This window comes from Pleurodeles waltl, chromosome 1_1 (genome assembly GCF_031143425.1).
Source record: "Pleurodeles waltl isolate 20211129_DDA chromosome 1_1, aPleWal1.hap1.20221129, whole genome shotgun sequence".
NCBI lineage: Eukaryota > Metazoa > Chordata > Amphibia > Caudata > Salamandridae > Pleurodeles > Pleurodeles waltl.
Window position 1 is genome coordinate 980,019,162 of NC_090436.1, and position 26,814 is coordinate 980,045,975.

The 26,814-nt window shown below is 43.4% G+C and overlaps 1 protein-coding gene across 1 annotated transcript in view; it reads right to left on the reverse strand.

Moving 5' to 3' along the window:
- Nucleotides 1-26,814, reverse strand: part of LRIT3 (leucine rich repeat, Ig-like and transmembrane domains 3) — a 198,878-nt gene that overhangs the window by 136,511 nt on the left and 35,553 nt on the right. Inside the window, exon 2 of the mRNA XM_069230249.1 lies at nucleotides 11,746-12,221. Coding sequence (XP_069086350.1) covers nucleotides 11,746-12,221 — 476 coding nt within the window. The remainder of the gene's footprint in view (nucleotides 1-11,745; nucleotides 12,222-26,814) is intronic.

A 26,814-nucleotide genomic window follows, 5' to 3' on the forward strand; every position in this document is an offset into this window, starting at 1 on the left:
GTAAATCTGTATGTTTTTAAGACTGTTACTCTGCACGGCAGTTCCCTGTTCCATGGGACTTAACTCATAATTTCACTGTATTGATTCTGTGTTACTGCAATGTAACACAAAGTTTACATGTGGACTTACCCTGCTGCCAGTACTGTGCAACTCCTAAAGAGCATGAGTTAGGCAGACCTATGATAACAAGGAGTCAGAGGACTTAAAGGACGAGGTCCCGGGTATCACAAACAAATAGGGAAGAACCAGGAGAACTAGGGACATCAGAATCAGGTAAACCAGGGCCATTAGGAGTAAGGAGCAGAGTGAGGAGGATTGGGTGGTTTAGAGGGATCCGGACAAAGAGGAACAGGCTAGGAAGACGAAGGGGACCAGAATAAAGGTTGACCAGGACCCAGAGTATCAAGTGAAACAGGTTAACCAGGGAAACAAGAATCAGGAGGACCAGGACGATGTGAGCCTGGAGGGGTCCAGATCAAGATGACTAGGTCCAAAGAGACCCAGATAAAGAGAGCCAGGACCAGTGAGCACAATTCCAGGAGGACCAAGATGACAAAAAACAGGGCCAGCAAAATCAAGATGATTCAAACACAGAGAATTTAGTTTCTGTGTCTTGTGTCCTTGGTATAGTGGAGTATCCTTTACCACGTCTCCCAAAATAACCTGGAAACATGCATTCTCTTTGATTGCCGTTGGGACTTTTGGACCTATGAATTAGTTAGCAGATACAACTCACTATTTACCCAGCAGCTGGCTAAATTGCCATCACTGTGAAACAACTGGCATGTCAAAGTGTTTTTGAATAGGGCAAATTTGATACTGTGGCACTGCATCATTCTGGGTAATGTCTTAACCGGAGCACATGTGAACATGAAGAAAGCCATTGGTAACTTAAAAAAGCAGTTATCTAATTTATTTCATCATCTTGTACCTGTCACTATGTCAGCCCAAACCTGGAGCAGCAGGAGGAATGTCATGGCCCCCTCTTGTGCCCTCTGTGCTGTGGGTTTTACACACCAGGCTTCCATAACCCTTCCCTTGTGGCACCTCTCTGTCTCATGCACTGCATGGATCCCTCCCAGAGGTCTTGAACCATTGAACCTCCAGAACTGTTGCTAGTTTAGTCTGTCCTGCACCTGCAGAAGAACCACATGTTTCCCTGGGCAATTAGCTGTATCCACCCTGACCTGTTGACTTTTACGATAATGCACTTGTGTTCCGTAAACCATGGTTAATTGTTTCCAACTGCCACTTGCACTTGCCTCCTGCAGGAGGTCATATCCACTTGTGTAACAAATGCTCTTCCTCAGGTTTTTTGGAAATTTCCACGCTTTCACTTGAGACATATGCCTTTCTGGAACAGTCTCCTCTTCCAGCATAAATACCCCATCTAACTCCCCAAATTTTGGCGTTTGGCCTCGTTCCAGTCCTGCACAAGCATCTTCCCTGCATTCACCTCCTGAGTCACCCGGAACCTTCAGCACTCTAGTCTTCCAAGCCTTCCTGCTCATCCACTGAACCTGACTCCTGAAATGCTTCCCGTGTCTTTATCGATGGGCTATGATTTGCCTCCTCTCGGGCTTCTTGCACCACAGTCACCTGTCTTCTTTCGGATTTAAGTTACAGTAATAAGATAAGGCTAAGTACATGAAACTCAGCGGTTAGTGCACACCAATCCATAGTTTTGTTTATTAATCCAAGACTGAGGGCCATATTTATACTTTTTTAGCGCCGCATTTGTGCCGCTTTTTAACTCAAAGACGGCGCAAACTTTCAAAATCCAATTGTATTTTGTAAGTTTGCGCCGCTTTTGCGTTAAAAAGCGGCGCAAATGCGGCGCTAAAAATGTATAAATATGGGTTTGAGTTTCTTGAAAGCATGAGTACGCCCTTTGATATCGGACATTGTATGAGTCCCTATGACCGAAAGCAGCCCAGGGCTCCAGACTCTTTTCAGTGAAGAGCCAAACTTTATTTTAACTGAACGGAAGGTCTTTCTAAAGTATTCCTTGACAAGTTGTATTGAGTATTTGGAGGGGCTTCAAGAGCACAAAACTGCATTTGAGTTTGGATCTGAAGATTGTATGTTATGACTTTCTTAGGAGTGCCAGAAAATGCCAGTTTATTTTTCAAATGATTCCTGCTCTCATATGCAATATTTACGATGAAGCCTGCAAGTGTATATTACTTATAAACAATTGCAAAATCATTATGAGCTGAGAACTGTTGGTAAACAGTGCTTCTTCTTGTTTCTAGTGCTCCACACCTGCATCAACACTAACAAGGTACAGGGAGTTCAGACCCTACTAGGCAGTGTTGCAAGGCAGCGAACAGAACCAGTGGTGCCAGTCCATCTTTTTTTTCATACCATCCCACCTTACTCTTGCAGGCAGTTTGTGAAATTAGATTAGTGCTGCTTGTTTCACTTTGCTGCCTCAGCTGTGATTGGAGGTCCAGCATTATCTCTGAGGTTGGAACCAGGTGAGGTGTGACAAGGAATTACTGCTTTTTCTAATAGATGCATTAAGACACTGATCCTACTTCTGAGGATCAGGTCTTCTGTGGGGAACATGGGGTGACCTGTTACTTGCAGTGGGGGAGTGTGTGAAGCATTATCAGAGTCATGCAGGGTTGCTCCGTCCATCCACTGCTGAAAATCCAAAGGGGTGGTGCTTAGGGCTTGAAGAGGTGATCTGTATGAGGAGCAGAATTTCACACTACAGAGGATGCAGGAGGATCATTAGATGTTCTTTCTCCAACCTGAGGGATTACCCCAGCCCTTAACAGTCTAAAGTACCCAGAGATAGCTGGGCTTCTTGCATGTGAGTATGGAGACCAACCTTCTCCTCATGCACTGGGGGAGCAGGACACTAAGCACAAATGAATGCTACAAAAGCAATAGATGTATACTACAGAAGTGGGCTAGTCGTACCATCAACCTACGAGAACTCATTAAAAGGAAAATTTAAAAAGAATGGGGAGAAGGCTTTTTCTAAACCAAGATCACCAGCTGAGAATGATGTGGTGAGAGACAAGGGGAAAAGTGTGTGAAAAAAGCCCAGGAATATTTCCCTGGGTGGAGAGAACAATATTAAAGTCAGTCAAAGCAACGCTCCAGTATTCACCATGATATGATAGTACAACAGAGAAAATGAAGCTAGCCATCCAAGTGGTAAAAGTGTAGTAGCAACAGGTAACTGGCAGAATGACTCGGCTTGAGCAAGCTCAAGCAAAGCTGCAGTAATCGAACAGAAAACATTGAATTTGGACTCCTTTCTATAGTATTGCAGATTTGCACATCAGAATGTCTGCTGAGAATGGAGTTGAGAATGCAGTCATTAGACAAGATGAGTGGGCTACAAATTAAAATACATCGGTCTTTCTTCAATACAGGGTAGCCAATTGCAAGAGGTCCTGGGAAAAATCATCTACGATGGTAAGCATGATCAGCATGAGCAAGCTGAAGCGCCAGATGCTTTTTGACTACCAGTGAAGAGTCCAAATGAAGGAACAGGAAGGGACATGGTCATATTGAAGCAGAGAACCAGGGCCAACCAAGAGAGCATCTGCTGTGTAGCGATGCAGCAGAAGGATGTAAGACTTGAAGCAGAGGATGTACGACTGAACAGAGGCCCGTGCAGCCCCTGCGGTGCAGGGGGTCACCCAAGCTTATCCATACTGGAAGGGTCCCCCGCAGCCCCTACTGATGTAAGTGTGGTGTGATGAGGCCCTTCAGAATAACTTGCAGGGCCCCCTCACGTTTTGTTACGCTACTGACGTGAAGTACATTGAATCATTCTGTTTCTGCCTTTCTCTGTCTTTTCTCTGTCTTTTGTCTTTGCTGAAGAAAATGTCACACTTGGAAGTTACTAATGATTAAGCCTCTACTGTACTTGGGTTACTTGAATGCTGAGGCGCTCTAAACGTGTTAAAAATGGATGTTTGGGTATGATCAACAGGGAAATGTTAGGGCTTTGGGAATACTGGGATGGTAGACTACTCAGAAATTTCTGTGAAGGGGTGACCGAATTTCTGTTGCACTGGGGTTGAATACAGTTCTGACATTGAATAAAAAGCAGTTATACAGACCGGTCTTAAATGTATCAGGATTGTCAGTGCTATCGAGGTCACTGAGAATGGCAATGCAACACCCGCTATCCTGCCCCTCCCCCCACCGCACTGCAGAACCGCTTCAAGTCAGACAGAAAGCAAACTGTCAGAGATTGAGCGTTTTCTTTTCACTTTGAGTGATAATCCCACTGAGCCTATCCTCTTATAGGATACCAAGGTTGGGTATTTTTGTATTGACAGTTTCGATTTAACGGTAACGTGATATCATGTTTATGATATCAGTATTTTACGTTACTAATACACATACCTTGGTGCACTGACAAATCAAGATATCTGCCTTTGTAACGGGGAGTACTGCCTCAGATTCATGTAAAATATTACTGGTTTCGGTCGTTGCCCACAAAGGCCCCAATTCTGAGTAGGTCGGATAAGGGTGAGGTACAAGTAACCACCATTACCATGGAATTAGGCATTTATCGGGTGCAATAAGTACCTCATGTTCACTTTTTTTGTTTGGGAATGCGGGTATAACATGCGGAAAATGTATTTAAAGCAGTGAGTTCAGGATGTTTTGCCTTTTTTTCTGGTCTTTTTGATTAATGTCTGCATGTTTGACCTGAGAAACTGATCTAGGGAAACATAGATATTGCAAAAGTCATAAATCGACATTTAGTCAGGGGTTAGAAATATACCCCACACTCAGAATAAGGGCCCTAGACTGCACAGAGACCAAAGACGAACAGGTCTGTAGCCCCATGATAAACAGTGCAGTTGGCCTCGGTAGGATTGCTTCGTATTGCTTTATCCTACTTTCCTGCAGGTGGTGGGCACTGACCTGAGACACAACGTGGAACATCTTGTTCAACCTAAAATATTAGTAGAGTGTGAAATCCTCTGTTCACGCTGTGTTTGCAGCTGTATGATCCAGTAATCCGCGTACAACCCTTTTAACCTAATAACATTGATCCCCACATAAAGGTACCTTAAGTCTAAGCCAGCCATTTCATTGATTTGTTGTGTTTATCCTTAAAATTGCTATGTGTTTTAATAGTAGATATCATTCTACAGATAATGCACACTCTTATGGGTAGCACTACAATAATTGCAATGTGCCCAACGTCTTGTCTGTGTAATGAGATTACATCGGCGGCGTGTGTTAAACGTAAAACTATCAGGGCCAATTCTTAAACTTTTACTCATACCGATATTTCACCCAGGAGCTAAAAACAGAAATCCTCTTTTTGTTTTTTTTAGAATTAGGGTTTTTAGAGGACTTCCAATTACTGAAGTTGAAAGCTCTGCCTCTCTGTCAACGTTCGTGTTCAGTAAGTAAAACGTTTGGGATCTACCATAAAGAATTAACTTTGGGGCATATTTACAAAAAAGTGGCACATCGGTACTTGCGTCGCCCCGCCTCACCTAATGATAACATTGTTGCACCGTATTTAGAATACAGCACACCATGGCACTCGTTAGGACAATAGTATCAAATTTGTTGACACTATTGTGGTGCTTTGCTGCACTGGCATCAAAATGTTTGACTCCAGTGCAGCAAAGCACAGTGAGGCCCATTGATTAAAATGGGTGCATCATTTTAACTCCTGCTCTGAGTGAAATGTTGTAAATTACTCTGTACCTTTTTTACGGGCCTCACTGAGTCTAAATGCCCCCCTTGCATACATTATGCCTGGCACAGACATAATGTGGCGCAAGGGTTTATAAAGTGGTGCAATGCAATCATTGTGCCACTTTGTAAATGAAGCGTGGGAGAAAGGCCTCCATAACACCACCTTAGCGTAAAAAAAATGACGCTATTGCGGCGAAAGATGGCCCTAGGGGCTTGTAAATATGCCCCTTAGTTGATTTATACATGTTTTTTCCAATAGTTTTCTAGTTTTAACACGTTAAACACATATAACACACTCACCAACAAAATATTGCCATTATTGTGCTTGCTTGGTGAGAAAGAGGAAGGGAATGTTAATGAAAGCAAAGAGGTTCCTCAACAGTGAAAATGATCTTGACTGTGCAGAAAAATCAGAACACATTACAAGGTAAATGCCCTACTCTGCCTAGGAGTAAACAGTTGGATTTTATTATGCAGAAAGTTGCTTGTAAGTATACTACAGGTGTGGATTTCCTGGACACAATCGGGTTTGTTAATCATAAGAAAATAGTAAATCAGTCAAGAGTGAGACTTACTTTTTCACACACTTAGGGCCTGATTGCGAGATTAGGCGTTATTTATCACTCCTGGTAAATAACAATACCACTGAGAATGTTATTTATCGGGTGCAATAAACAACACCTGTTATGGGTTTATGGGGAAAACATGCAGATATTGGTTTTTAAAATCCACATGATACAGTAATTGCCATGTGTTTTCCCCTGTAAAATTTCGGCAGGTTTGATTTGCTGCAAATGAACAAATGTTTGGTTAACACATCAAATAATTATCGGATGTGTTAAATAAAATTAAAGTCATAATTCCATCTTGTGCCTAAACAGGGGTTAACGCATGGGACAGAATTAAACGTCCCACTCATAATTTGGCCCTTAGACTTATCGCACTACAGCAACCGCCAGCGACAACCGACAATGCAAGATCTGCACTTTGTACTATAACAAGAACAGCCTGCAGTGATCGCCAATGCAAAACCCCAGCGACAACCACCTGCGGCACCTGACCAGATCTTCGCACAACAGCAACAACCATTGATTATGCCAGGCCTGCTCTTCACGCTGCAATGATGACCAACCACAAAACTCTTGCTGCTCCTCGTGGCCTCCTCCAACATAAAATGAACTCTTTGTGCTGGACTTTGAGAAGGTAACTTTTTCAGCTGGATTAATCTGGTCCCTGTATCCAACCCTCTCTCTATTGTGGTTGCCTGGAATATGTGATTTCTCCCCAGGCTAGCGCGACCAGATGATGGCAAGTGGTACTTTGTGCTTTTAGGCCATATATCTACCTAAAACTTTGAAATGACACAACTCCGGTTCTACTGATTGGATTTTTGTAAGTCTGGAATCATTTTATTTATTAAAGTTTATTCTATTTTTCTAAATTGGTTTGGGATGTTACTTGTGTTGTGTGTTCACTTTATTACTGTTTGTGTGCTGCATGAATAATTTACACTTTGCCTCTAAGTTAAGCCTGACTGCTTTGTGCCTGCCTACCACAGGGTGAAGCACAGGTTAATTTAGCAACTTTTGTGGTTCACCCTGACAAGGTGTGTTGTTATTGGCTCAGTGGGGCTTCCACCCCCCTTCGACCAATAACCCTATTTCTTACACCCAGGTAGTGTGGAACAGACAGCTTTTCTCTGTTCAGACAGGTAGATCCCAAAATCCTTTGTTGGAGTTCGGCCAAATCATCACTGGGCTTTGAGCAACACCACCCTGTTTTAAAAAGGTAGTCATGGTTCTGGCACATATGAAGTCAGGAAACCTGGCACATTACTGGTGCTGCCCCCATTTCCCCCTTCTAATTGAAAGCTTCAATCTGCCAAAGTCTAAGTAGTCCCCTAAGTTGAGTGACGATTACTTCAAAAATGTAACAAATTATGAGAACATAATTAGGAGTCAGTTAGCAATTAGGACACAGCGCTGGTAGTCAGAGTTTACTGCAAAATCATTAAAAAAAGTATAAATCAAGATAAGGGATGGTTTAATCAGGGCGACATGCCACTATTTATGAGGTGTTTATTCATAATGGTGAACCCTCATCGAAAAAAGAAAAAAATTCTGACTTCATGTACCTAGATCGGCTAAGTGCAGGGTGGAATGCAGTGATTAATGCTCCTACGCTCCTTGTATCCTGAAGTGTAGTATGTACAGATACAAAAAGTGCTAATACCATTGCTATGAATTACATTTTTGAGGGGTTCCCCACTAAAAAGGTGAGGAGAATTCTGGGCCTGATTTAGGGTTTGGCGGATGGGGTTACTACATCACAAACGTGATATCCCATCCGCCGTATTACGATCCCATTATATGCTATGGGAATTGTAATACAGCGGACTGGATATCTGTCATGTTTGTGACGGAGTAACCCATCTGCCAAACTCTAAATCAGACCCTCCGTCTCAACTATTGCATTTCACTATCACACACTTCAGTCTTGAAAGAAGGTGTTACTCACACAAATAATATATACATTTTTTGGAGTGCGAACCCGACTGAAAGACACTGGGGCACTTTACATGAGAGCCAGAATAGGATACACAAGGTTAGATTCATTTTTGTAGGCACTGGGAGTTTAAATGATTTTCCAAAGCACACAGCAGATGGAGCTGGCACCAAGAATCAAGACTGGTTCTCCAGTTCCAAAATCAGAGGCTCTATCGTTTGGCCGCACCTCCTATTTATTGCGTTACAACAACCACCTTTTTAAACATGAGACACCATCACTTGTACATGCCTCTAGTTTGAGTTCCTTTAAAATTATTTTACCGCATTATGCTTAGTTTCAAAACAGTTATGGCAGCTAAATGTCTGACTTGTCATGACTGCATCCAACTCTAGTTGCCACACAACAGAACAATCATCTAGTTTCCTTATAATGTGGCTCATTGTTCTACAATCCCTTTTACCAGACCATAAGCCCGGTGTAGATGTTAGTTTCATCTACAAATTGGCATATGCCCCCGCGGCAAGTCCTAGATAAGGCTTTGTGGTACCCAGATCTCATTGATTCACATGCAGCTGTTTGCCAACACTCTTTTCCGCATCACTCATCTATGAATTTCAGAGCCAGCTGGCATTTCAAGCCATGCAACCTCGAATGAAACTTTCCTGAAACCTAGCTAGTTCAGCCCATTACTCTCCCACCATCCTACTTTTTCTTGCAAATGATCTGCCTTTTCTTGAGCAATAGTAATTTCTAAGATTTCCTAAAGTTTATATAAATCTCCTTGAACTTAATTCTTTGTCAAAAAAAACTATATGATGCATGTATGTTTATGTCCATGTTATTTGTATAGTGCAAAGCAAGCCAGAAGGTGGCAGAGAGCTGTATAGGGTGAAAGACAAAGATAAAGTCAACAACTGATTTGAGGGTTAGCAAGTTTTGAGGGTAGAGGTGGAATACTTGTTCCTTATGATGTAGTGTTCCTTAAAAAGAGATGTGTCTAATATGATGTGAGGTTAGAACAATCTAAAAACCTGCATCCTTCTATGGTTGGATAACTTTATATAAATATATTTTATGACACATACTGTCATGATCTGCTTTTCGCTTACTGCCCTTGTAAGATGAAGCTGGAGGACGACCTCATTTCTTGCATGTTCTGCTCGGGCCAAGATAGGGGCGATCCCTTCCGGTAGCCACAGTACTGCTGACAACGGAACGCCAAGGCAGTCTATGCCCTCCAGAAGGAGTCCCAGAGAAAAAACGGAAAGGGAAAAAACCTCTTTAGCAGTAACTCCCTGGAAACAAGGACAGTAAGCCGGAGCGAGGACCACCACCAAAGGGAAGTATTGCAATGCAATGAGAGCAAGAATCTGGCTCCTTATATACTACTGAAAAGGAAGTGAGGAAGTGACATGCAGGAAGAAGGAAGAACGCTATCTTGAATTGGGAAGAAGCCATAGAAAAAGCAGAAAAAAGCAAAATTTTACAAAGGGAAGAAAAAAGGAAAATGGTGCATGCAGCGAAAAAGAACTGAATCCTGGAAAGAAGAAAACATGGCCCGCAGCAGAAGAAAAGAAGAGGAAGAAACCTCCCAGGACCAGACACCAGGTGAGTAAAGGGCCCTTGGGGGGTCGCAGCGAGGCCTGACGCCCAGCCCTGGGCCTCCGACTTCACCGCGAGCAACAATTCGTACTGCAGTCAAGAAAAAGGCCGCCAGCCTGAAAAACAGACCGTCAACCGCACTGCAGCCAGAGCAGGAGACGCCGCGGGCGCCCGCTGCATAACACATACAGTATGTACGTACCTCACCAAACATATTTTCTTTATTTCCTTGAGTGTATTTATAAACACAGATCTAGCCTCATTAGACAGCAAAGTTATATATATATATATATATAGCAACAGGAGGAAAGGTAGCCAACATGTGGGGAGAGGGACATGGAGGTACGTTAACCATTAGAACACTAGACAGTACATGGCAAGATTTGATCACTTTATGTTGAAAATTAGAGGATTCTTCTGTATGGTGGCATTCCTTACCCTCTCAACTCTACTTGCACATTTAAAAAGAGGAGGTAGCAGCCCACTCAGATTTAATGAAAGACTAGTCATAAAAAGTGTTTTTTCATACTGCGTACTCATGCTTTTGCAACCGGTCTTTAGTTTCACCATGTGGCCTATATACTAAAAAGTCACATTGCAGAATCTTCTGTTACAAGATATCGTAGAACTACATGACTAATGAATAATAATTAGGCAGATCGCTATTTGTGATTGGCTCCTAGCACAGGGATGTTGGCCTGCAGGGAAACCTTTTCTTGCTTTTAGAGCTGCCCCTGTCCCTTAAAGGAGCCAATGCTGCTTTAGAAAAAACATTGCTCATTTGTGAAAATATCAGAAGGGAGCCACAGCCTACTCCCCACCCCATTCACAGTGGGGGCACTTTTGCCTTTGCAAATGTATTCCTTTGATGTATTTGTAACTGATCAATGAATTGCAATTACAACTGCAGTAGCACACCCTTGATACATATGATTGGGAGTTGCAATTCAGGGGGGACAACCCTTTCACACACCCTCCTAGTTGCAACTCAGACTTGGTTGCCAAATGGGTTTGGTAAATAGAAAAAAAGCCATTTAGCAGTCACAGACTGTGGTTTTGCAATTAGCAGAGTGTGCAATCAGAAAACAGCTTTGCACACCTGGCCCCAAATGTATTATCAAATATGATGATCAGGGAGATCTGGATGTTTGTGCTGCAGTCCATGTGGCACAATACAATTAGTGCTAAAAGCCCTCACCAATATAGTGTGGAATGCTTCCTCACAGGGCTCTCCACAGTGATATACCGAGAAAAACACTCATGAGGTTACAGTCACTCATACGTCATAAAATGAAAGGAGGTAACGCCATGTCCCTGTCAATGATGCATGTGTTCAATGTATGCCTAACATCTTCATGGTGTATTCGTCTTGTGTAACTAAAAATGTATGAAGGTGAGCAAACCAAAATGGATTAGTAACCACTTCAACATGAGAGGTACACATTTGTACTCTTCATGTTGTGAAAAAAGTCAACATGTTTTGATGCTCTCTAAAGTACTGGTATTTTCACAGGGGTACAGCTAGCTATAGAATCTACTGAACACCTCAGTTCAAGTCATAGGAATCACAAATATGATACAAATCACAGCATTAAGCATTCCACACTAAAAGGACAAGAGATATTAGCACCAATGATGTTGTACCTTGTGAACATTAGCCAATAATCCTTCCCATCAACACAACTGGTAATACATTTGGTGGCAGAAATAAGGAAGAAGCACAGCATCAGACAAGATCCAACCTTATTCATTTCTGCTGCATAAATTATCATCCTTGAGCATGAGTTAGACTGGCCAAAATGATACATACAAAGAGGTAATAGGACAGGAAACTATAAGTGGCACCATAAGAAATTCTCTAAATCCCTGATCTTCCACTTCTGTCATAGGATGCTAAAAACCTCATAGCATTGAAAATTAAAAGAACTATTGACTCACCCAAAATGATACGTTGCGGGAAGGGATTTGTGCTTTTCGAAGATCTTGACTCGGAAAACGGTGGCCAAATATCCATGAGATCTGATGGCAGTGTTGTCAACTTGTTGCTGGAGATGTCCAAGTACGTAATATTGCTTATGTACTTGCCTGCCTCAGCTGGGATGCTGGCCAGCTTGTTGTTGTGAAGATCCAGAGTGCGCAAATTTGGCATCTCAGCTAAAGACTCCCAAGGGAAGGTGGACAAAATGTTCCCGTCCAGACGTAGCTCGTGAAGTTGTTTCAGGTTATAGAAGCTGCTGGTATCTACACTGGAGATGCAGTTGTATGTCACCCACAGGTATTTCAAGTCAACCAGGTAGTAGAATGCTTCAGTAGGAATTCGACGTATCACTGTCTTCTCAATTCGAAGCTTGACAGTGTCCACTGGAACATTGACAGGAATGTCGTACATGTCTGGGTCGTTACATAGGACAGACCTGTCAGTTACAAGCAAATGGCATGAAGAAGGTAAAACATAAGTATGCAAAGCAATGACTTTTAAGCACACTACTCTGAATGTTGTGCGTTTGTAACACCATTTGGTGAACATCTCGTAATTTACATTCTATAACAAGAAATGCTTACCTATTGAGTAAGATGTTTGTAATAGAATTAACAGTACATTCTCTCTAGAGCCCTGCTAATGCTATTTGAGACAACGCATTCCTCTATCACTCCTCAAAGCAAGCATCATCCTTACAAAAATACATAGCAAAGAAAGAGTAAACACCTTCAAATGAAGCAATGCTGAAAGCCAGAAAGTTTGTAATTGAGAAAGAAATAGAGTGGAAAAGCGATGAAGGAAATTATAAGGGAAACAATATCGGGAGAGACAGGTGGAGAGAGATGGGTAGAAGTAGAAGAGACTTCACGACTGAAGGATTGAGAGTGAAAGGACGTAAATGGAGGAGCCAAGGTGTCTTCTGGTTGCTGTGGAAACAATTATGCTTGCTCCATAGTACTGAGACACTTTCAATGCCAGGTAGCACCATACAATAGGAGACAGAAGGCCCTGCAAACACAAACACCCTTTAGATAACAATATGAAGTATGTCACAGTATTCCTCTTAATTACTGAGTCACACAAAAAACTGTTTGTCAGAACATTGAGCATAAAATAATTGTATATGGGTGGTGGAGTTGAGAGTGGGGGAACATTGTGGGGAGCTGAAGGAGCGGGCCAGGAGATCTCCTCTAATGCCTTGTAGTATGGGTGCATAGGATTTACCTTGTATGTGATTCAGGTTTCAGAACCGGCATCTGGGGGTGTGCATATGTGTGAGGAGTCGGTGGAAGTCAGGTGGAGATATCCTGCAGACACATGTAGTGGTATGGCTGTTTGGAGGCAAGAGGAAGTAGGCAGTATGTTTTTTTCGCAGAGACCATCAAGCCTCAGTTGGAATCCCCCTCTGGGGCACGGCAGGCGTGGTAAGCAGTGTCAGCACAGGCTGGTGGCTGATATGTGAATGCACTGGGGACAAGGAGCGCCACAATAGAGGAAGGGGACAAAGACCCCAGCAAACAAATGCATTCAACAAGGAGGACTAACACCAGAAATGAGCCAGAGGAAGGAGGATAGTGCATTCCGGTGCAGTAGGCAGCAGTTCATTTTGTGTGTGGGGCAGGTATTCCATAAGAGGCGGGAAAGTAAAAGTGGTGATTTTGGTGAACCCAGAGTATAGTGTAACGACATTGGAAGTGAATGAAACACTAGCACTTGTCTCTTCCCCTTCGACAGCCAGCCTCACTGCTACTAGCACAAGCACTTTCAATATTATTTCCTTGGTGTTAGCTCCAACCCCCATCTGTATACCTCCTTGGAGAAAGTGGAAACAGGATAAGCAGAATAGCTTTCTGGAGAAGTGGGGCAATCAAAATCTCTACATAGTGAGAAGACTACCACCTCTCTGAGGGCCTTCTTCAGGGTTAAGGGTTAACAATCTGTCTCCAAACAAGAACTTCAGACGTTAGACTTAGTATGGAGGTGAGGGTGGGGAGATAGGACGCAGAGAGCCGAAAGCTCTGAAGAAGGTATAGTTAGAGTGCCTGGAGAGAATAGATTTCAGGTAAAGGTGGAGGAGTGTCTAGAGTGTGATCAGGACAAAGGTATTCGAAGCCACAGTGGGAAAGCTGGTGTGGCTGACCCTTTGACACCATAGGTTGGCATTGAGATGAATTTGGCCAAATTATTAGAAGACGTCAAGGTGAAATTTACAATTCTTGAAAAAAAACAGAAAGGCATTAAATGCACTTGTAAGGCTTTGGAAGGGAAAAAAGACTACATAGTGCAAAGGATGAACACATTTGAGGTCTTGATGGAGGAATTAAGGGTTGAGGTTAAATGCTAGGAGATTCGGAGATTGAGAACAAGTGAGAAGGAGATTCAAGAGAGGTTGGAAAATTTGGAGAACAGTGCCAAGCTTACAAACTTGAGGCTGTTGAATATTCCTGAAGGGGCTGAAGGGGATGATTTGAGAGGATTTGTGATTAATCTAATCAATAAGGCCATTCTTTCTGTAGATTCCAACAGCATCATTGCTGATAAACAGCAGTTGAATCAAGACCCATTTAGGAGGAATTTGAGCAGGAATAGCGCAAGGAAGATACTTGTTAACTTTAAGACATATTTGCTTAAAGAACAGATTGTCAGCAGCTTTGAAAATGAGTCATTTGGATGTAGATGATCTCTCCTTTCGAATTAGACCAGATATTTCAAGAGTTACCCAGGATCTGCACTGGGAGTTGGGGAAGCATATACAAGAGCTGGGGGAGCTAGAAGCTATTGCCCAGCTTGAATTTCCTCCTTACCTCAAAGTTATGTGTAATAACAGCATGCATAACTAAGAGCCAGGGGAGGTTGGGTGTTTAATCAAACAAATTAAGTCACACAAGTGTTGCATGCAGTACTAGAGGAGGTACTCAAAAGGTACTATGGGAATACTCACAGTTAAATTAGGGAGGGCTCCCCAGGGTGGGTTGGGACAAGGCATGGGTGTCAGGGGAGTGTGGCACTGGGTGAGGAGCACTAGGGAAAAAATAAAATAAAAATTGCGCTCAATTGTGGCAGGCTGTGATGGAAAAGGTAACAACAGATTGGGGTTAGCGGAACATTGAGGAAGATACATTAGACACTATAGTTGCAAGGGAAACTAGAAGAATGGCAGGCTTTAATAGGAAAAACATCCTTTTAGTTCTGTCCTGGAACAGGAATGAGCTCAGAGTAAGAAACAGAAGGAAAAAGCTCTTAGAGTAGTTAGAGCACTCAGAAGCTCAGACTATGATATTGCAAGTGGTGCATTTGCTGAAGAAGGAGTGTGAGGAACGGTTAAGGGTGCAAAGATGGATTAGAGAGTTGCATACACAGACCAGTCATTCTGCACGAAAGGGGTGGCCATCTTGATTAAAAAGTCTGTGCATGCGACCGTGGGAGAGTATATTGCGGATGCTGAAGGTTGATGTTTATAGCTAAGATTCAAGCATATGGTTCCTTGGATATTATTTGGTTGGTTTCTATGTCCCCAATCTTGATGACCCAGGTCCCCTTCAGGCTCTTTATGGTCACTTGCTAGAGGTTACAGTCCCAAAAATGATAGGGGGGGACTTTAATGTATTGTTTGACCCCACACTGGACACAACCACCCGTAGGAAGACGGCTCCCTTTCTGAAGATGCTAGCACAATTGAAGCTGATGATTAAGGGCCCTCCTTTGTGATGTATTGCGAGAAAGGGCTGGCAGTGTGAAGGAATTCACTTTTCATAATAAGGGACCAGATCCTCCAAGATGGACCTTAGACAGGAATTTACTGCATGGCCAGATGGTGGTCGATCAGTTGAGGCAAGATATAGCAAGATACTTTGAGATAAATGTAGGATTGGCTCCCCTCCCTATAGTTTGAGACTCGTTCAAGGCATTTATTAAAGGGAGAATCATATGTATAGCTGTATGTAAGAACAAAGAGTCTAGGTGTAACCTATGATATCTAGAGGGGAGAATTACTAAACTACAGGAGGCAGCAAGGGAGTCCCAACATGGAGCAAATGGCTATGATCAACAAAGGACCCAGAAAAGCAAGGAATGATTTAGCAGAATATATAGAGGAGGTTTGCCTTAAGAAATGGGAAGCTAGTAAATTAGCTCACTATGAGTATGGGGAAGAGAACAGGAAGCTTCTAGCCTGGAAAATTAAGGTGGGCATGCAAGGAACGTTATCCGGTGGTAGACAATAAATATATGGGGAGATGGTGTACGGATTAGGGAAATATACAACATGCTTTTGTTAACTTTTATCAGGAATTTTATTCTGAGGAATCTGAGGCTTTACAAGGTCAATTAGAAGACTGGCTAAGGGAGACCTCACTCCCAAAGCCTGGGCCTAACCTGAAAACTACTTTAAATCAGGAGGTAAGTCAGGAGGAGGTGAGAGCAGCAATGAGAGATTTAAAAAGGGGTGAGGCTTTGGATTCCGATGGCCTCCCCATTGAGCTGTATAATGCTTTAAAAGATAAGATTTTCCTAGCCTTTGCTGGATAAATGGAAGACTTTTTTTTTTAGGGGAAGTACTCCATTGTGATCATGGGATTAAGGTATAATAAATGTGACTTCAAAAATGTAATAAGGATCCAAAATTCTGTGATTCCTACAGACCAATATCTTTGCTAAACTGTGATTAAAAGATCTATATACATATATTGGCAAAGAGATTGGGTAAAGTGTTTGGAGGTCTAGTGCATGAGGACTAAAAGGGTTTTATCAGGGGATGGCAGTTACATGAGCTAACACATTGGCTGTTGCGAGCAGTGGATATGGCAACAGAATGGAAAATACCATTAGCGACTTTAACATTTGGTGTCACTAAGACTTTTGATGGAGAGAGTTGCCAATAGTTAAATACTGTGCTCACGCATAATGATCTGGGCGAGAAAGTTTACAGAGCAATCCAGCTAATATATAGAGAACCAGTGGCAAGAATTGCTATAAATGGGAGATTGACTAAACAGGTTAAAATAATGAGAGGTACCCGACAAAGATGCCCGTTGTCATCTTTGTTATTTAACCAGTACATAGAAATGTTGGCAAAAGGTATGAGGAAGAACACAGGTATTAAGCCATTTGTATGCAATGGTTGAGAGATGAAGGCTGCATTACACACAGATGACCTGATGGTTTATATATCAAATTTGGCAGGCTAATATTCTTACTGCAGATCATGGAGAAATTAGGTTACTACCTATTTGTTGAATACACTAAAAACTGAAATTATGACCTGCGATAGTCCCCTGGTAAACTTAGAGATAAGGTACCTTTGTGCAAAAGCAGTGCACGTCTTGAGCAGGATGGCTCAAGTTAACTTTAATAAAGCTATGATGGAGACTAAGAGATTGTTAAAAACATAGATGATTCTCCCGCCACCAATTCAATGGAGGTCCAATTTTATAAAGATGTGAGTCCTAACCACATTTACCTTACTTTTTAATGCAGTCCCATTATCATTTACAACGGAGTGGTTTAGGAGGTTGCAGGGGAGACTGAGTAATTTTATTTGAGCTTCCAGAGGGGTAAGAATTGCATGGAGAAAGCTTTGCATGGAAAGGTAACTTCCAAATTTGATGTTGAGGCTTTCAGCTGAAGAATGTTAGAAGGTTGCTTCTGTATTTTCAGATAGGTCTCATGCTTCAAGCAATGGTACAAGAACTGCCACAGGGGGATATGTGATTTTGTATAAGGTCATTGATGCCAAATTCTTTAAAAAGGTTTAACTGAAAACTGTAAGTGCTGCAATCAGGTTCTGGGCACAAATTAGGTTTTAGGCATACCATATCATAGTGAATTTGCCCCCATTTGGAATTTGCCCGGAACTCTTGAGTGTTTATAAGACTGGTTAGCAAGATCCTTGAGAAACACTGATATTAATAGGTGGGGATACACTATCCAGGAAGGACGCTTCCTGTCCTGGGAAGATATGTCACTAATAACAGGGAAAATGCTACCAATTGGCTAGTTGGGTACGCGGAATGGTCCAGGAAGCCAGAGGTGATGCCAATTTGGAAAATCAACTGAAAGACAGTTCCCCCATAAAGAAGGCGCTGGGGAAACAGTATTGGTCATTGATGGAAGGCTTGGATGAAGTCTTCAACTTGCCAGAGGAGATATGGAGAAGGGACATGCCAAGGCTGGAGCTAACAATCTTTTGGCAAGTACCAATGTCTACTTTGTACGAATCTGTGCAATTCTGATTTTTAAAAAAGAACCATTTGTTTACATTTCATAGAGCTTATTGGACCCTAGAAAGGCAGTTGAGGATGGGTAATCGAATGGCGAAGATCTGTGCGGCCTTGAGAAGGCAGACGATTATGGCATATTTATGCTGTGTCCGGTATTCAGCTCTTCTGGTAAGAAGTGGGTAAGGTCTGTATCCAAGATAATCAGTAGAGAAATTAAGGTAAGCCTTGCATTGGTGATTTTTGATGTCCCAGAGGATTAAGGGTCAATAGTTCCTTTACCCAAGAAACAGAGATTACTTCTAGAGAAGGGAGCTGTGTGTGAAATGGCTATCTTCTGTCCCTCCAGGGAGTACAGAGTGGGCCCTATCAGTACTACAGGTTGGCAGGCTCAATAGCAAATGTTCCCCATCAGAAAAGGAGGGTATGTGGCTGCCCTTGATGCATTGGTGGGAGAGGTGGAACTCAGTAGGCATAGACACCAAGAGAGGAGGGGTCCGATGATGACATATGGAAGGTCCTGGGTCTACTCAGCCTAAGCAATAGATGTTGGAGAAGGTCTTGCTCAAGTGCACCTGATGGATCGCGTACCCATTGTCACCCTTGTTATTTAACCAGTACGTAGAGCCGTTGGCAAAAAGTATGAGGGAGGACAGAGGTATTATGCCTTTTGTATGCAATGGTTGGGAGCGGAAGGTTGCATTACACGCAGATGACCTGATGGTTTATATGTCAAATTTGGCAGTCTCATATCTCATTGAACTGCAGATCCTGGAGAAAAGAGGTTACTGCCTATCTGGTCAACACGCTAAAAACTGAAATTATGGCCTGGAACAGGTTACGTTTGTGCACAAGATACCTTTGTGCATTGCAAGGAACAGGAGCTCCTCAAGAGGGCAAACACTACCTGCTGCACAATGAGGACAAAAAAGAAAAAGAAAACAAAATAATTGGGCATCATATTATTAGAATATCATAGAGTCTCACAAGACTCTTGCAGGAGCAGCAATTTAAAAATAAAGCGGTCTGATTGGCCCAGGGTGCTTTATTTCCCTTGGGTCATCTCACTCCCACGGTAGTCAGCCTCATACAAGCAGGCAACATGAAAAAAATTGTGCTGGCAGCCATTATAGAAAGCAGGGACTAAGTCCCCTGTCCTGAAGTTATTAAAAAAACATAAAGATATCTGGGGGCTGAGTAGGAATACCCTGCCTCTATAGGCCCATGGGGGGCCCTATAGGGACCCCCTGGGGCTAAAGAGAAAAAAAACAGCAAAAAATGCTGTAGTCAGGCAAGACTCATGTGGGATTAAAAAGTAAATGGTGGCTAGGTCCCATTTGATTACATGCGTAGCACCCCTCCCCATGCCTCCAGAGCCCCACCCCTGATCATTGAGGTCATAAATTATATCACAGAACATGTCATAAGTGATGTCATATTGTCATATGTGAGGTCATAGGCAGTTCATGGTGGGGCACAATTTATAGTTAGTGCTGCTGACTATAACTGCTGAATTTCTGTGTTTTTTTTGTTCAAAACGTTACTCAAATACCAAAGGTTACAGGGACGTTATAGTTAGGTTCAGACTTCACACACATAAAACCATAGAAGTTCAGGAATTATAGTTATCACAAGAAACTATAACTCGAGCCCTAAGGTAACAATAACTCGCACCCAGACCATGCAGTTTTCTCATCAATAATTGTATTGCAAGTATTGTGATGATATTATCAGTGCGGTCATTGAAGATGTCATGACTGACATACCTTTTGCCATACATAACACCGTTACATGTGTATCACAAACATAGAACCATTTTTGTAAATGGGAGAAATTTAAAGTGCAGAAAAATGTTCTGCAAATATGTTCAAAATATTTTTCAAAATATTTTTCTGCACTTTAAATTTCTCCCATTTAAAAAATGACTGTATTTTTCAGTTATACAAATGGCGCAATGTCTACTAGCCACTGGGAGCAAAAGGCCTGCTGTTTGTAAATCTGACACTTCGAAATGGGAGAAAATTAAAATGAAGTGTTAACTTAATCATAAAGTAACTTTTAATTTTAATGGTTTCCCATTTAACAGCAATCAGAAACATCATTTTGTTCTCATGGTCCCATATTGAGTTCAGAAGGACTTTTATTTTAGAGTTCAATACCTCAGTGCTTCAGTTTTTCACCTCTGTGCCCCAGCCCCAGCTTGGGCCATGCATCTGACTGAGCACTGCTCTTTATCAGACCCTGCTCACTACAACCTGATGATAATAATCTAAAATAAACAGAACCCCCCCCCCCTTTAACTTTAAAATTGAAAGGAAAACGTGACCCTGAGCTTAGTTAAAAATAAACTTAAGGATGCAAGCTACTGGAAGTTCACACACGACTGGGTGAAGACACCTGCCTTACTCCAACAGCTGCCATGCACAGCATTTAACTGTGTGGTAACGAGTTGGCCGCAGGGTCTGCATGTGGTCAACTTCGTGCTGTACACTGCCTTTGGCCCCTTCCCCAGTAAATATAATGGCAGGCACCAGGGGATAGGGACACCGGGACCAAATCCAGCCCAGGAAAGGGAGGCCACATGCCTCCTCCCCTAAAAAATGCACTGGGCTCCGGAGGGTGGGGTCCCCTGGGCTAGAATTGGGCTGGAAGGGCCCCCTGCCACTTTTTAATAAGGTCAAGCCCCGGGGGGATGGGGTCCCTGGACAGAAATTGGCCCAGGAGGGGGGCAGCATACTTCCCTCCCTCTTTTTAATAAGGCTGTGCTCTGAGAGATGGAGCACCTGGGGCCAAAACTAGCCCCAGGAGGGGACTCTGTAGCCCCCTACCACTCCTCCTTATCAGCTGCATCCCACAGGATTGGGCCCCGGGGCCGAAATTGGCCAGGGGGAACATGCACCCCACTTCCCTCAGATATATAATAATGTTCCCCCCAGGATCTGACCCACCACGGGCTGGGGGGGGCGGAAGGGGCTAAAAAAAACAAAATAATAATGATGCCGCACTTGGTTTTTTCCTACTTTTACCACGGATACTCCACAAATTTGTGGCAACATTTTAAAAGAATGGTGGGGTCAGATTATTCCTACCCTGCCCCCTGTGCTTTTTGCGTTTTTTTTGGGACTCAAGTCAAGTTCCAAGTCCCAAGATGGCAGCCACCACTTCCTGGTATAAGTGGTGGCAGCCAATAATGGTGCTGCTATTGGTCTGTGGATCCACGTATCTACCCCGGTGGATGTCATAGAACATTTCATGAGGGATATCATATGCGAGATCATAAGCAGTGCATGGTAGGGGTGCAACTTATGGTTAGAGCTGCTAACTGTAACTGGTGAATTTCTATGTTTTTTTTATTCAAAAGCTTAATGTTGCCACTAAGAAATGCACCTTAAAATAATGTTACTTTAGCCTTTGTTTTTTCAGTGAATTTCTAAGGTTGTATTTTAAACGAAAAACAGATCTTTTGATTGCATCTGACTATAATGTTACTTTAACCTTTGTTTTTTATAGGTTTTTTTTTTAAAGTAAATTGATTTATTTTGTGACTAAATGTATGGTAGAATTACTATAATATATGTCGGACACCCGAGCCCTTACGGTGGAAGAAAATCGGTTCTGTAGAAGGCTATTGGGAGTTGGGCAAAATATCCCTGGTTTTAGCCTGCATTTAGAGCTGGAGCTTGAGTTTGTGCAGGACACTATTCAGTTGGCTCCATATCTGCTATGGATCTCAATTTGGAGTAACAAACATGCCACTCTGAATAGGGATATCTTAAGGGACTGTCTGGCTTGTGACAATGTAAAGAATATTCCCTGGTTGATGCACATAAGGAAGACGGCTCGTGATTTGGGGCGGCCTAAATTGGTTGATCATCCTGAAGGCCTGACCAGCTGTGATAAGAAATGGGTTAAGGAGAATTTTTTAAGAATCCAGGAGAACAGGAGGGAGGGGGAGGCCTTAGGGAAAAAATCGATCAGGGATTTCATTATGCTAAAGATGTGGGTAAGTCCTGAGCGCTATCTCTTAGAGATAAAGGATGTGAGGGAAAGGTCTTTCATAACCCGTTTCCGTTTGGGAATTATCAGAAGTAATCTGTGTTTCCCCTTAGGTCAGTATGGGGACAAATGTATTGGACCCTGCCCCTGTAATGGGGTGTCCCAACAGACCTTGTCCCATTTTACTTTGTTCTGTGTTTTTTATGCACCATTCAGGACTCGTTTTTTATTACCTCTCTTAAGGCCCAAGGGTTTTGTGCAATATAGTCCTGCTTTTATGTGGTTGCAGATGGCCTCAGATGTATTGGTGTGGAAGGGGCTGGGATCATTCCTGAAGGGAGCTATTACTTGGTGTAATAATGTGGAGTTTTTAGAATGAATCTTTCTATTTGAGTGTTTCTATGCATGAGGTTATATATGTTTATATTCTTGATGGGTGTTTTTATTATCTATGGTTTGGTTTTATTTCTATTTTTAAACAAATGTATTGGTGATTATTTATTGTAATGGATGAATTTTTTCATACCTAATAAAAGTTATTATTATTATTATAGTATATGTTTTGTGTGGACATTATTTTGAAAAGGATTTTTTAATTGTAACATAACAATGTGCCTATCTGCGGGCTGAACTAGGACCAGCAAAGAGTGGATTGAGCCTGTCTGCATCCAAGGTGATCCTGTTCTTCAGCAGCAGCTCACTGTGCCCTGGCCATCAGCCTGAGCCTTCCTGATTGGCTCTCTGGCTCCCAAGCATCCCTGTGCCCTCCCCCAACCTGCAGTACCCCTTAAGATGTGCGCAAGGCCCCCAAAGACAGCCACCTCCATCTTGTAACCCCAGTGTCTGTGTGTGCTGCAGATCCCAGTGAACAAATGGCAGCTTGTGCTGTGGTTTTGAATCTTTAAAACTGTTGCTTTTTCTACCAGTGGCTGTTTGAATTTAATCTGTTGTCCTGTGTGCAATTAGTACTGCTAAAATCTGTGTTTTTTTGCTTATGGCTGTTTGAATTGAAGTCTTGGTTTTTTGTGAATTTGTCTAAGATGCTGTGCTGCTGTTTTTCTACAACAATCTGTCCTAGTTTCCCCTGTGTTGTGCTTAGGCATGCAGGAGCAACCCCTCAACCCCACTCCTTTTGTGTCTTTAAAAAGTTAAAAACTGAACTACACACTCAGAGACTAAGCGGAGTGTGTTTATGAGAATGCTGAACCTGCTTTAACTGCTTGGTTGCCCAGGACAAGCTGGTCTCGCCCTCGGCAACGGTGGCCCGGTGCCGAGGATGAGACCAGCTTGTCCTTCTATGGGCCCTAGCGCTCCCCCCGATGGCCAAACACCCCCCTCCCCTGTGCAGAGATGGAAGGGGAATCACTTCCCCTTCCACCCCCACCCCGCCAACACCCCGTGGCGTGTGATGACATCAGCGCACGATTGTGAGCTGACCTCATCAGAGGCCTACCCCTCAGCGTGGATTGGAGGAGAAATGCAAAGCATTTCTCCTCCAATCACATGGAGGGGGCGAGAGAGGCATGAAAGGAGAGGAAAGGCCTTTCTCAGCATTTCTGCTGCCCAATCGCAATACGATGGGGCTGCAGAAATGCCCACTAAACACCAAGGAAATTGTTTTGTTTTTTTGTTTTTTATGCATAAGGGGAGCGGCCCCTTGGGCAAGGGCCGCTCCCCAGGGAGAAAAATATTTTACAGCCATTTCTGCCCCCCCTAGAGGGGCAGAAACCCACACCAGGGATATTTTTAGTTTTGTTTATATATTATTTTTTACATGTGGGGAGCAACCCCTTAGGCAAGGGTCACTCCCCTAGGGGGCAAATTATCTTTAGGCCATTTCTGCCCCCCTTGGGGGCAGATCGGCTGATTTTTTTGGGGGGGCCGAAATGCCACCAGACACCAGGGATTTTTTTTAAAATGTATACATAAGGGGAGTGGCCCCTTGGGCAAGGGCCACTCCCCACGGGGGCAAAATATTTTTAGGCCTTTTCTGCTATATTGAGGCCGATCTGCCCCCGGGGGGGGTAGAAACCCCTAGACACCAGGGATCTTTTTTATTTGTGTGTTTATTTTTGAACGTGGGTCACTCCTCTGGGAGCAAAATGAACTCTAGGCCATTTCTCCCCCCTTGGGGGCGGAGCAGCCTATTTTTATTAGGCCAAACCACTAGGCACCAGGGATTTTTTTTTGTTGGCGCTAATGTCTCGCAATGGGAGTGACCCCCTAGGCAAGGGTCGCTCCCCTTGGGGGGGCAAATTCATTTTAGGCCATTACTGCTCCCCTTGGAGTCAGATCAGCCTATTTCTATTTGGCCGATCGGCCCCGGGAGGGGTGGGGGGCAGATACCACTTAGGCACCAGGGATTGGTGTGTGTGTGTATGTGTGTGTTTTGTTTGGGGCGGCAGCCCCTTGGGCAAGGGTTGCTCCCCATGGGAGCACATTACTGTTGCCATATCTGCCCCCCTTGAGGGCAGATCGGCCCATTTTTGGAAGGCTGGGCAGAAAGCCCACCAGAAACCAGGAAGATTTGTTTTTCAAAATAAGAGGGTGGGGGTATGGCCATATCCCCATCCCAAATAAATGGGGCCAAAGTTGTTCTGCGCACTAGTGGGCAAATGGGGCAATTAATCCCGATCCACACCCCATGGGGCAGAAAGTCTACTAGATGCCAGGGAATTAAAAAAAAAAAATAGTGTGGTGGTGCCTACCAATCTGCATGGGCATGGTTATGTCCCTACCCCATCTAAAGGGGGTAACAGTCTTTCAGCTCTCCCCTGCACACTAAAACATCTTATCCCATGGCAAGCAAGAGGACATTTGATTATTTTGGGTTTGGTTTGGTAGCTTGGCTAACTCTCAAAATCTTCCCACTTGGAATGGTGAGGTTTGCACTTTTTGGACTTTGGGACACTGCATTGTAGAAAAATCCACAAGACCTAGACACATCTGAAAACTAAACATCTGGGTGAGTCCAGGGTGGCGTGCTTCACATGCACCCCGCACCATTTTCTTACCCATAATGCCCTGCAAACCTCCAACTTCGTTGGAAATCACAAATGTTACCCAGCATTGTTTTTTTTCAAACTGCACTTTTGGACCCACTTTGGTACCCCCTTAATTTCAACATGTTTTTGGCTCTTTCCTATTATAGGCACTTGGCCCACCTACACAAATGAAGTATCATTTTTACCGAGAGATTGAGCGGAACGTTGGGTGGTAGGAAATTTGTCCCGGTGCGGTGATCCCATACAGAAATGTGGGAAAAATTTAATATTTGTAGCTAAATTTGAGGTTTGCTGAGGATTCTGGGTGAGAAAACATTGGGGGATCCACGCAGGTCACCCCTCCCTGGATTCCCTCGGGTGTCTAGTTTTCAGAAATGTTTAGGTTTGGTAGGTTTCCCTATATGGCTGCTGAGCCCAGGGCCAGAAATGCAGGCCCCCCGCAAAAACAGGTGGTTTAGTATTTGATAATTTTGATGTGTCCACATAGTTTTTTGGGGCATTTCCTTTCGCGGGCACTAAGCCTACCCACACAAGTGAGGTACCATTTTTATTGGGAGACCTGGGGGAACGCTGGGTGGAAGGAAATTTGTGGCTCCTCTCAGATTCCAGAACTTTCTGTCACCGAAATGTGAGGAAAAAGTGTTTCGTTTTTTTGGCCAATTTTGAGGTTTGTAAAGGATTCTGGGGAACAGAACCTGGTGAGAGCCCCACTAGTCACCCCATCTTGGATTCCCCTTGGTGTCTAGTTTTCAACAATGTGCAGGTTTGGTAGGTTTCCCTAGGTGCTGGCTGAGCTAGAGGTCAAAATCCACAGCTTGGCACTTTGCAAAAAACAGCTCTGTTTTCTTTGGGAAAATGTGATGTGTCCACATTTTGTTTTGGGGCATTTCCTCTCACAGGTGCTAGGTCTACCTACACAAGTGAGGTACCATTTTTATCGGGAGGCTTGGGGGACCGCTGGGTGGAAGGACATTTGTGGCTCCTCTCAGATTCCAGAACTTTCTGCCACCGAAATGTGAGGTAAAAGTGTTTTTTGGGCCAACTTTTGAGGATTGCAAAAGATTCTAGGTAAGAGAACCCAGTGAGAGCCCCACAAGTCACCCCATCCTGGATTCCCCTAGGTGTCTAGTTTTAGAAAATGCGCAGGTTTGGTAGGTTTCCCTAGATGCCGGCTGAGCTAGAGGCCAAAATCCACAGCTTGGCACTTTGCAAAAAACAGCTCTGTTTTCTTTGGGAAAATGTGTTGTGTCCACGTTGTGTTTTAGGGCATTTCCTGTCACGGGCGCTAGGCCTGCACACACAAGTGAGGTACCATTTTTATTGAGAGACTTGGGGGAATGCTGGGTGGAAGGACATTTGTGGCTCCTCTCAGATTCCAGAACTTTCTGTCACCAAAATGTGAGGAAAAAGTGTTTTTGTAGCCAAATTTTGAGGTTTGCAAAGTATTCTGGGTAAAAGAACCTGGTGAGAGCCCAAGTCACCCCAACTTGGATTCCCCTAGGTGTCTAGTTTTCAACAATGTGCAGGTTTGGTAGGTTTCCCTAGGTGCTGGTTGAGCTAGAGGATAAAATCCACAGCTTGGCACTTTGCAAAAAACAGCTCTGTTTTCTTTGGGAAAATGTGATGTGTCCACGTTCTGTTTTGGAGCATTTCCTCTCACGGGTGCTAGGTCTACCTACACAAGTGAGGTACCATTTGTATCGGGAGACTTGGGGGAACGCTGGGTGGAAGGAAATTTGTGGCTCCTCTCAGATCCCAGAACTTTCTGCCACCGAAATGTGAGGAAAAAGTGTTTTTTGGGCCAACGTTT